A 12,178-nucleotide genomic window follows, 5' to 3' on the forward strand; every position below is an offset into this window, starting at 1 on the left:
TTGTGAGGAAACTTATGTGTTGGAAAAACATAGAAGCTCCCTGTATCTGAATGCTGTCAACAGTCAGGCAAATTTGGATCTAAAATGTAGTTTCAGATCCTAAAAAAAAAAAAATATTTATTTCATGTATTGAAAAGAGAAAAAGTCCTGGAGAAGTGCTGAACCATGTCAATTTAGCGAGAAAATTAAATTGTGTAACACAGTGGGTATAAAGTTTCATTTCATTGGAAAGCTGCTGAATTGAAAAGATTCTTAGACTATTTAACTATCCTTTCAGCTGCATGGAAAGAAAAAATATCATCAACAATCCCCTCCCTACATATTTGGCATAATAACTGGCAGAAAACATATAATAAAAACATTTAGTTTGGCATATTATATTCCCAGAATCAGAATCCTACACACCCAAGGTTGTGGTACTAATGGCATCCTCTGCATAGCTGCTAGAGGGCTATGTTGACCCCCATGATAATATTCTGCAGTACTTTGACTCATGTTTAATTCTGATTAAGATGTGCAATTGTATCAATTTAAGGTCAAAGTCTTGAATAAATTCTTCTGTGAGAACTACTAGCAGGTCTTTTAAAATTAAAAGGACTCACATGTCTAATGATCTTATGAGAATAGAATTACAAACGGTGATCTTTGAAATAAATCGTAATTTTATGGATATTTATCAAGAGAATTTATTGTATTAGTAATTTGCTATACTGTAAGTACTGCTTCCAGTTTAGTGACTTGTAACCAAAGAAAAGAATGCAGCAGCTACTTATTTTTGTCCTTGCCTTTAGTACTGTTGATTTGAAGTGGGGAGAAGGTTTCTACGGGATATTTAAGGTTTATGACGTCTTACTGTGCAGTGAGGATGACCTGCAAGTTGTCATGCTCTGGCCCTGATCCAGCAAAGCACTTAAGTGTGTGCTTAACTTTGAGCATTCAAGTTCCATTTACTGTAATGTGATTACTCACGTGCACAAAATTAAGCACGTACTTAAGTGCCTTGTTGACTGCAGTCAGTGCTGTGCATTTAGCAAATTTGATCTTTTAAAGGAAGTTAGAAGAAGAAAGTACAAGTTAGCAAGATTTAATTGTTATATTACACACAGTGGCATGGATGATCTTTCTAATAGTACAAAACCCAAGAGTATTAATTTACTTTGTTAAGTTCTTTGCCTCCTCAGTGAGACAATATATTACTTGCAATGGAAGAATAGCATTTGTAGAACAGTTGTGTTGCTCAGGTTATCTGAACAGAGCTATTTGAAGTCTGAATAGTTTTTTCTTTTTTCTTCTTCAAAAATGTAAAATAAACTTGTCTGAAATGTTGGTGCTTTTGCATGTTAGAAAGGTATTTTATTTTGAATATTTGATTAAGGCTCATAAACACGACATTCTTAAAAATGTATACCTAGCATGAATGAAAAAAATATTCACTTGTTTGAAAAGCTGTAGAGAATGAAAAGCTTTAGAGAAGACTGAACAGATAGATTATGTTATTTCAAGACTTAAATACACCCACATCAACACCAAAGGCAATATTTAAAACATTAATAATAAATTATTATATATATATTCTATTATAGGTCATAAACTTTGTTTTAATTTTACTATTAAAATAATTTCATACTGTGAAGATCAATAACATGGTGTTGGGGTGTTACTTAGAGGAAGATATTTGTCTTAAAGTAAGGGAACTTTTACACATTAAAAGAAAAAAAAAGTGAGTAAAAATTTTCTTCTAAAGCAACAGCAAAAAAAGCCCTGTGGGTATTTTATCAGACATGCAGATCCTATAGCATGTAATTTTTCAGGGAAACTTTTTCATGTGCATGTGTGACTTTGAGCAAGTCCACTGTTCTGCTAAATTTCTTTTTTTCCCTTTGATTTCAAAGTTGATTCCATTGTAGGGTAAATGAGAGATTTTTTAATGTACACTTAGAGATGAGATACAAAGACTTTTTGATATCAAGTGCTTGGAAAAAGTACTTGGGAAAAAAATTGCAGTTTTGCAATCGTACTATTATTTGATTTTACTGTTCCACTCCCTCTCCAAAATAAAGTGTTGGGGTTTTATTTTTTTTCTTTCTAGGCAGTGTCTAAATTAAGTCATTAAGTATTAAGCATTATGTAAAATACATTTTGGTTATTGGTAATCATTAATTGTGGGCTCTCTAGTGGGATATTTAGAGTCAAAGTTTCATTGTAAGAACCTGTTTCCAGTTGCTTGTTAGTTTGTCAAACATAAACAACTGGGCAGCAATTTTCATGCCAAATATCTGCCTTGGGCTGTTTTTTCAAAACTTTCAGCAAATGTGGTCAGCTGATTCTCAGAATGCACTGAGGGAAAATCTGGTTTGCTCATGTTAAGAAATTTTTGAAATATTTTGTTGACTACTTGCTTGTACTGAGACTTGGTGCTTGGGAAGGCATATTCCTCTTCCACCAGCCTACGAAAGTCTTCCTCAGTCTGGAGAAACCTGAGCCTCTGTAAAAATGTTTGCATATTTCATTTGCCACTTCTTCAAAGATTCTGTGTGCTTTTTCGGTGTATTTTTTCCTGGGGCTTGCAGATCTGAGCAGGATTTGCTCTCAGTTTTCTCTTCCCAATTGCCAGTGGTGCTAAATACAAAGAGAATAAGGGTGTCCATCAGATGTTCTCCATCTTCTTCCTGCAAGTCACCAGAAAACATAGAATAGGAAGCAGTTTGATTGGAATTCAGAAAAGGGAGACCATTAAGGAAAGTGAAAAAAAGAAAAGCAACAAAAGAAAATGTGTCCAGACACAGGAAAAAGGCACAAGTCAAAGGTCATAAAACGTGATGGTAGTTTAGGACAAGGACTTATGAGTGAGACTGGTACTAGACAGGGGTGCAAATGCAAATGGGAAGGATTGCAATAGATATATGGAATCAGGGAGAAAGATGCTGGCACCAGGGCAAAAAGAGTATTTGTAAGGCCAAGAAGGAGTTAGAGACAGGAAAAAGAGACATAATGTGTTTGTAGATGTCATTCCTGTGTCTTGGTCTTGTGTTTTGGACTGTCAAACATCTCTGAATCCTTCTGGCCTTGTGTGGGCACCTCATCCTCCTCTAGTTCAAATAAGGAGAAGGTGTTTTAAGTGAGAACAAGATATTAATGTTTTTGTTAAGTCAAACTACAGGGATTAGTGTGGCTTTAACCAGTTAATGAACAGCACTGTGAAAAACAAAAGAAGACAGAGAACAAAAACCTTAAAAACATTCAATTCCTTCCTAGAGTTCCCCAAGAGGGACTTTCTGTATTAAAGCTTGCTTTAAAAAAATGGAGAATTGTAGTAAAAATGCATTTGTGACCAGGGTAAAAAGTATTAAGCACTCAAAATTCAAGAAATGCCAGAAGGCATATGTCTTGTCAGATATTTATGTGACAAACATCTATATATTGTTCTGTTATACAGAGCACTTGCTCAATGAATATTTTTGTTGGATATTGTGAACTACTTCTCCTCAAGGACTAAAATGGAAAATAGAAGTGACTTCAGTGGACCAATACTTTTACGATGCCAAAAACATCAAATATTCAGCAAGATTGTAGAGAATGACCAGTAAAGGGTTTGTCTGGAAATCTCACTGAAAGAAAGGTGATTGATTAATACAGAAGTGGAAAAGTACAAAGAAGAGAACAAAAATATTGGACATGCTATCCCTTTAAAACTCCAGAATCTAAGCCAAAGTGGTTACAAGTTGTAGAAGTGATCTGCTTTTACACACAGCTAAAATGCAAAGTGCCTCTATGGACAGATGTTCTCTATATAGCTTTTTTCTTTCTGACACAGTCAGGAATGACACTAAATACAGTGTTTGGTCATAGAATCATAGAATAGTTTGGGATGGAAGGAACCTCAAAGTTTGTCTAGTTCCAATTCCCCTGCCGTGGGCAGGGACACCTCCTACTAGAACAGGTTACTCAAAGCCTCACCAAACACCTTGAACACCTTTGGGGATGAGACATCCACAGCTTTTCTGGGCGATCCATTCCACTGTCTATTTTATTCACAGTAAAAAATGTCTTCCTAATATCTAATCTAAGCATACCCTCTTTTAGTTTGAGAAGTCAAGTGATGTTTTGTGAGACTAGGTACTGTCCAGTTCCTAAACCAGCAGGCTGTGCGTTAAGGAGTCCAGGAAGACTCTATGTGTTCCTGGCTTATTCACTGACCTAAGGCTTAGACGTGTTTGAAGTGAAACTGTGCAGAACAGTGGTATGGCTAGAAAGAAGGATTTCATCTCTTGCAATCTCCTGGGAAGAACTTAGAAGTAACATGTAACAATATTTGGAATGTATTACTCCTCTGAGTTTAACCATTGTCCCATTGTTTGCTATGGGACTTTTATATGACATTAGTTCAACTGAGTGTTAGTTGCCTGTATGCAAAACAGAGACAATTACTTATGATCTATACTTATAAATGCTTTAGGGCCACACATGTCATTGCCTCTTGGAATCTGAGCTCCAGCTACCTGTGGCATTGCACTCATGCTGACACACAAGACTGTGGTCTGAAAAGGCAGCAAGTGAACATTTAGCTGCAGAGACTGGAGTTCTGTATGATGACCACTCTAGTCAGAGAGGCCCAGCAGGGGCTATCCTACCACACACATTCTGGAAAAGTCCCAGCATGTAGGATCTGGAGCCATCTCAGCTGCTCAGTGGGGATCCAGGTGCTATAAACATCTGATTTGAGTTGTCTGAGCTCTTAAACAGATTGTGCTCCTCACAAAGGAATAAAATAATACCTACAGTCACCAGTGACCAAAACTCCAAAAAAGAGCACTTGCAGCCTGTTTATTGCAGCACATCCTAGTAGGCAATGACAACTGTGGTTGCCCCACATGAGGCCTGAGAGTGGGAGACTGGAGGCATTTCCCAGCACAGAGGGAGGCAGACAGGCAGGAGGCCCCACCCTGGAGGTCTGCACTGCCAGCACACAAGGGGAGTACAGGTGCTGCCAAATTTCAGCATTAGAAGTCAGACACTGTCTGCCATTTTGAAAACTTCCTCTCATTTACAAATAAAATCCATATAATTAATGTAAAATCACTAAAGAATGTATCACTGTTGTTTTTATTATAATTTTTAAAAGCCTTTACTAGACCTACCAAGTAGAAACTACGAAGTTCACATGCATCACATCAATATCCCATAGGAGCATAGTTAGATGTTTTTGTTCTTTGTTTTCTGTGATTTTTGTTTTGTTTCCACAATTCAGTTGGTTTAAATGTTATTAATCTAGATTTGCTGAAAAGGTCTGTGAACCTTTCAAAGAATCTGGTCTGAGTTCGGAGTTTGTAACAAAACCTGAAACCAGGCAAGTTTTATGTGGTTTTAAATTTCATTGTAAACATTTCACCTAGATGTTGAAATAGGCTCCAAGTAACATTCCCAGTTTGAAAGTCTGTGAGAATTTCCCATTCAGAAGGATCAGGACTGGTGGCATTTTAAACAAAGAGTGGAATTCATCCGCTGTACATATGAGCTGAACAAGGCCTTCACTTCAGCCTAATTCAGATCTCAAAATAAAAACTTAATATAGTATGTCTTATGCTGACCTTCTGCACAGAAATGAATGTCAGCCCATACAAACATATACTGCATGCCTATTGTTTCAACTTATTTTAATGTGGCAGGAGAAGTCTGAAGAAAATAAAAATATAGGTATATAGGATGAAAAAACTGAGGTTAATGCAGTACAAAGATTGGTAAATACACTCTTTATCGGTCAAAAAGTTTAAAAAGCACTTGTGCTTATCAACTAATGCCTTATGGTAATTGCCAGTTGTTGTTTTCCTACAGGTACAAGTCACAGAGGTCTGTAACTGCAAGGAACTCATCTTCCACTTGAGAGAAAAAGTGTACAGTGCCATGTTTGGGAAAACAGTGGGAAAAGAAACCATATGTATAAAGTAGCAAAGACAAAAGAATCCTTTTTATGTTTAACAATATGATTTTTAGACCAAGCTCATGACCTTGGGATCGATCGTGATGACTTATTTTCAGTGCCTGGTGGTGGCAACAGTAGCAGAGGCAATATGCTGTGTTGCAGATTTCAGCATCAGAGACTTCTAAATGTAACATGTATAGTTGGGTCAAATTAGCGAATACCAGAGGCTACTGATGTGTTACCTGCATTTGGAGCAGTTGTCTGCTTGCCAAGGTGGCTGCTTAATACCCACAAGCTCTTGTAGAAGGGACAGTGAGCAGCTATGTGCACAGGCAACGGGCTGACCCAGCCTCTGGGCCTGTTGCTCAGAGCCACTTGATGCTGAGGGCAGGGAAAAGGTGTCAGAAGAGCATGGTGCAAGCTGGACCAGAGCAGGTGCTGTGGCCGGGTGTCTCGCCTGCTGGCTTCTCTGGGCAGCTGTCTAAAGCTATTTCTATAGAATTCTGTTGCTATAGCTATGTTGCAAGTTCTAAAAATAGCTCTCTACATCCCAAAATTCAGTTTAACCATGTTTTCCTGTGTCTGTTTTGTTTTACCTGGGACATTCTGGGAAGCAAAAGCAGTATCTGCTCCAAACCAGGTCCTTGTTTCAGGACACTTTTGTTATTCCACCAGCAGTGCTCTCCTCGTGTAGCAGTTCTAGAGTTATGCTCAGCTGTCCAAGTGAGCCAGGAACATCTTCCATACTCTTAATAAGCAGAAGTCTGTCTAGCCCTTTTGGTTTGTCCTTTTATTTCCAATCTTTAGGCACAACTTTGTCACCCGGGCTGGCTACAGCCTCCCAAAAGCATGAAAGGTGCCTATTTTCACCAGCAGGTAAAAATAATTTTTGATTGACTAAATCACTTCATGGACAGCATCAACTAGACAGGCCTTCCTGTCCTTTCTTTTCCTCCTCCATTACCCGGGTAGGATAGGGACTGGCTGACAGCTCACAGCAGCTTCTGCTGGCAACTAGTTCAGAGTTTTATTTAGGCCTACTATATTACTGCAAAAAGAAACAGATGGGAAACGAGCCTATTCCCACTCCTGCAGATGCTACTCCCCTGGGACTGGTCTCCCCTGCCTCCTCCAGAGCCTTAACTGCCTCTACATCCTCCACTTTTACTAAGAAAATTTAATCAGTCTCCTCTATATCCAGGACGGACAAACAACCCTCCCAAACCATCCTTAACTCCACAGCAGGACAAGGAAGAGAGGAAGTGAAACCAGTCCAGCAATCTAAACCAAAGCCCAAGAACAGCATCCGGACAGCGTGGCTTCTTCCCCGTTTGAAGGTAAAAACGCTCTGATAGTCCCAGGTGCAAGCCCAGGAATGTGGACCTGTCTCGTGGGAAGCTCTCACTCCCCCTTCCACAGCTGCGGTGACAGGGAAGCGGGCGCGCAGACGTGTGCGGGGATGGAGCGGGGAGAGCAGGGTGCCGGGCAGCACCGGCGCACGGGGTTCGGCCGCGCCGGGGAGACCCGTGTGTGAGAGGCAGGGCCCGGTCTGTGCCGCCAGGCCACGATATGCCCTTCCCTGCCAGCATGAGGAGGCTGTAAAGCCCGTCTAACAACCCCCCCCCGCGGGGAATCCCTCTGATGCAAGGGGAGTCCCCGGCAGCTGTGGGCCGGGGTAGCTGAGCTGGCTCCCTGCCATCCCCCGCCGAGCCGGGTTGGGAAGTGCGGGGAGAGGGAGGTGTGGCTGCCGGGGCCCCTCAGCCATTGCCGGCTATCGGGAATGCCTCGCCGCGGCTGCTAGCAGCCAGGCTCCGGCGGGCAGCGGCCGGGGCTCCCCGGGAGCAGCGCGGGGCCGGGCACGGCTGCGCGGCCCCGCCGCCGCCGCTCGGGCCGGGACGGCACTTCCACCCCGGCCATTTTCCTCGGGCGGGAGGCGGTGGCGACCAGCGAGCCCCGACGCTGCCCGCCCGGGGACGCGGCGCAAGAGCTGCTGGCCAGGGCAGCCACACAGGCCGCTGCCGGCCGAGCCGGGACACCCCACCGGCCCCAGGCGGGGAGACGCGGGGCGGCCGCGGCGGAGCGCAGGCGGCCGCAGCCGGGAGGAACCTCCGCCGCCGGAACCCGCCCGCCTGCCCCGCGGGTGCGGGCCGCCGCTAGGCCCCGGCCCCGCGCCGCCGCGCCTCAGGGGAGCCCCGCCGCCGCCAGCGCGGAGGGAGCCCGCTGCCCGTTGCCCCCGTCCCGCCACCCCGGGGAGCGGAGCCGCGGCGCGGACATCCCGCCGCCCCCCGCGGGAAGCGGCGGCCCCGGCGCGCAGGACCGCGGAACGCCCCCGCCCCCCGCACCGCTCCCCCTTTGAAAACTGATCTTTGGCTCTTCGCGTGAAAGTGATTTGAATTTGGCTCGGCGGCGCTCTGCGCAGGCGTCCAGCTGCTGGCATGCTGGCTCCTTGCAAAGCAGCTGTTTTGGGTTTGAAATTCCAACATGGCAGAGGCTGCAGTCAGTCTTCCCTTCAAAAACTTGGAATGATTTCAAATCATAGGCACCTTCACTTAACCCGAGCCCCCATTCATCAGCAAACACATCGGATCGATGCAACTCTAACCTATCGGGTTCTTGTACCAAATCTCCAGGTAAGAGGATCTTCTCCACCCCCCCCCCCCCCCCCCCCCCAGTCTCCCTACCATCGTTTTAAATTTTCTTAAATCTTAAAGCTCTCCGAGACAGCCGCGTATTAATCGCCTGTTCGTGCCCTAAATATTTTGCCTAATTTGCGGTCGTTTTCTGATACTAAGCACTCCGGTCTGCTTGCCTGATCGTAGTCTGGAAAGTACAGATATACAATCGCAGTGCATGGTTTTTCCTCCTTGATCATTGCCAACAATAGTAGGCAGATTAAGAGTTCGCGATTGCAAGCTCCTTCCCCACCTCCTCCTCCTCCTCCTCTTAATTGGATTTAAGTTGCTTTGAAAATAATAAACTGCAGGTAACGCGGGTCTGGACTTTGAGACAACTAACTTCTGACCAAATAAGTGCAAATAAGAATCTCGCAAAACAAAAGTTAGGTTTAAATTACTGTGTCTTGGATGGGGGGGGGGGGGGGGGGGGGGAGGTGGGGGGAGCAAGAATATGTCAGAGGAGCTGTTGCAGTAAAATGTAAGCACATCATCTTGGAGGGGGTACAGCGTGGTGGGCGTATTGTTGGCTCAGGAGGGAGAGAAAGATGTATAATTTAATGGTATAATACAATCCACTGATCCTATTACTATCCTCCCTGGAGCTCTTGTTAGTTTCAAAGGGAGTGAGTGAAATTGACATGGACTTGCATTCCTGGTCATGTGCTTTTTTTCCCCCTTTCTTCTTCTCTTGTGATCTGAGATCCCCTTTTTGTTGATGTTGCTTTCCCACTTAAATTATATGCATGTAGGTTAAATGAATACCTGACGAAAGGGCCCCACGTTTCAAGGCAGTGACATTTGATAGCTGAGAGGAAAAGTGGCTTTAATGAAAAGCAACCTTTGGAATTCCTGCTTGTGAAAAATCCAATTCAGCTTTTTGTGCTGCCAGCAAGAAATGATCAGTAGCACCAGTGTTTATGGTATGTCCGTTTTGGGATCTACTTCCTTTGCATCTAAATAGCAAAGACAGATTTAAATAGCATGATAACGCACTGAGGACTCTGCATGCAATATTTTGTAATAAATACCTAATGTTTAATAGTATATTTTCTTGTGTATATATAAGCATTTTTTTTCTCTTGCTATCATTTGTTTGTCGTTTCTGCTTCGATTATGGCATTAGTTTTGTCCATTGTATTGATCTCAGTTGTAAAACCTGAAGTTGCATGTTACCCAGCAGTGCACTATACACACCACTGAACTCCAGTGGTATGTAAATTAGTAAAACTCGGGGAGTGGAGAGGGCAAAAACGTGTAGCAATGAATAGATACACCTACACCATCTGTGTGCTCGTACATACATGCCTAAAATGCATCTTTTCCTTTGCAAACTAGTATTTTTTTAGGATTTATTGAAACTCCAGCTGCTTTTCCCTCTCTTACTTTCAGCGTAATCATCTGCTAGAGATTCTAACTGATGTGGAGTGAGGGAATGTTTTGCATGTAAACAAACAAAATTACTGTTGTGGCCGAATGCATAATACGATTTAATGAGGAGTATTTTATGCTCAGTTTACAAGTGTCTGGTTCACACTGCTCTGCTCTCAATGCTTAACAGAATGAAATAATCAGGTGCTGAAACTGGCTTCATTTTAACGGTCACTCTCCAGCCCCCCATGCTGCCCCCTCCTCCAAAAAGTCAGATAAAATGGAGCATGGGGAATTTCAGTAGAGCTCCTTGTGGTGCAGTAGATGCACCTCTAGGTATGCAGTTAAGGCTAAGGAAGTAACAACAAAAGTGACTATTAGTCTGTTTTGTGCAACCAAAAAGGGGGTTGTTCACTTTTAATTGTGTGTGATAGTAACAAATAAGGATGGAGAGAGACCCTAGGAGAGAGAGTGTGTGCGTGCGTGTGTGTGTGTGTGTTTGGGATAAGGGGGAGGTCCTGGAGTGTGTGCTGATGATCACTTGTAATAACGCATCTGAATGCAAGAAAGAAATTGAGAGAGCAGTTGCACAATGTACACTCCTATTTTGATGTGTAGGTGACTGTATTGCTAAACATCTCCCAGGTGCTATATGATGGGAATAATCTGATTGCATTTTGCATTAGAACTTGTTGACTTTGAAGCGATCAATAAGGCAACTGTTTATTTTAGATGCACATAATTTGCTCTGAGAAAGTTTTAAGGAGAAGAGCAAGCAAGCGAGAGCGGAACATTTTTTTTTTTCTTTCTTTTTTTTTTTTTCCTAGAGCTGTTGGAGCAAATGTGATTGCCAGATGGGAGATTTCCCTCTGTGATGTTAAAGCTGTAATATATATACAGAGCAGATGGGACTGCTGCTTGTGATGAGGAGGATATTACATTTATAAATTTTAAATCGGGAATCGGACAGTATGCTGAGAGCTGAAATTTGATGGTGTGGACGGCTTGGACTGTTAATGCAATTCCAGATAATAATAATAATTATAGTAGCAGTAATATATGTATGGATAATAAACATGATACTATTAGGCAGCTATATATATTCTGTGGTGATTAAGTATATATTTCCAATATGACTTCTCTCTTTCCTCGCTTCCCTAAAATGTTAGGGGTTGGGGGTGGTTGGGAGGGGGTTTAAGAGCCCACTGTTAAGGAGAAATCAAAATATAATCAGGTTCCTGTTTGAGGAAAAGTTTTGCTAAAATTCTTTCTGCAAATTCGTCTCTTTCTGAGTTTTTGTTTTGCCCGTGCATGTGGCCTGACAGTGCCACAGTCCTGAAAGACTGGAAAGTGGGAACTAGTCACACTCGAGCAGCTCTGCTGTTGCAAATTAAAAGTGTGTTGTGGTCAGGAAATGAAAGCTACAATGTCTCTTTTGAACAAGTCGTTTATCAAGAGAAACATCTATCAAGCAGTGGACTTGTCACATTGATCCTCTAAAAGTTAGGTCCGAAGTGGAAGCTGCTTTGATGTTTTTGATCCCAATTTTATAAAATTGAGAAAGCTGGAGAGAGTAGGACTGATTTGCACTTAAAAATTGCTGTGGTCCTGGGCATGACAAAATCATCAAGTATCTCTTATATAAGAGCCTGGTAAACTAAGGAGGTATCGGATCTTCTGCTAATTTTTATTTTCACACTGAAACTTTAGCTTTGCCTCACAGGCCAATTTCTTTTCATGCTTCTGAAGATCCTGTCTGTATGAATCTCTCTGCATTATTTCATCGGGGATATTTTCTTGCTTAGGAATACATCTGTTGCTTCCAAATGGAACCTTTTTTGTTGTCTTTCTGATGGTATTTATAGAGTTCAGCTTGAGAGGCAATTTTTTTCCTCGCCACTTAGTCTTGTTTCTTCTTCTTCTATTTGTAATCTCAGTTTCCACCTCTCATCCCTGTGAAGCAAAGTTTCTTTTACCACCAAAGTAATGTTTATTGCAAGTAAGGTACATTTGAAGGTATCTGTTTGTATAGCTTAAAACATGATAAGAGTACTGTTAAGTGTGTCTTCCCCTTCTGATTCTCTTTTTCTATCCATTTTTAGCACATGAACCATGCTTTCATTCTCAACAGAAGCAGTATATTTCAAATTGAGTGTAAAGTTGAGGTTGCAAGTAAAAAAAACCAGACCAAAACAAAGTCTAAAACTGCTCTTTT

General features: G+C 42.3%; 1 protein-coding gene across 3 annotated transcripts in view; it reads left to right on the forward strand.

Moving 5' to 3' along the window:
• Positions 1–7,049: 7,049 nt before the first annotated feature.
• The window catches only part of FIGN (fidgetin, microtubule severing factor), a 106,188-nt gene continuing 101,059 nt past the window's right edge, over positions 7,050–12,178 (forward strand). The window contains exons 1-2 of one of the 3 annotated variants that reach the window (XM_048309651.1): positions 8,233–8,550; positions 9,345–9,515. In XM_048309651.1, the coding sequence (XP_048165608.1) occupies positions 9,491–9,515 (25 nt within the window). In that variant the 5' untranslated portion in view covers positions 8,233–8,550; positions 9,345–9,490. Of the gene's footprint in view, positions 7,258–8,232; positions 8,551–9,344; positions 9,516–12,178 lie in introns of those variants that run through there. The other 2 variants (XM_048309653.1, XM_048309652.1) reach the window with 2 other exon arrangements.

Source organism: Corvus hawaiiensis, chromosome 7 (assembly GCF_020740725.1).
Source record: "Corvus hawaiiensis isolate bCorHaw1 chromosome 7, bCorHaw1.pri.cur, whole genome shotgun sequence".
Classification (NCBI taxonomy): domain Eukaryota; kingdom Metazoa; phylum Chordata; class Aves; order Passeriformes; family Corvidae; genus Corvus; species Corvus hawaiiensis.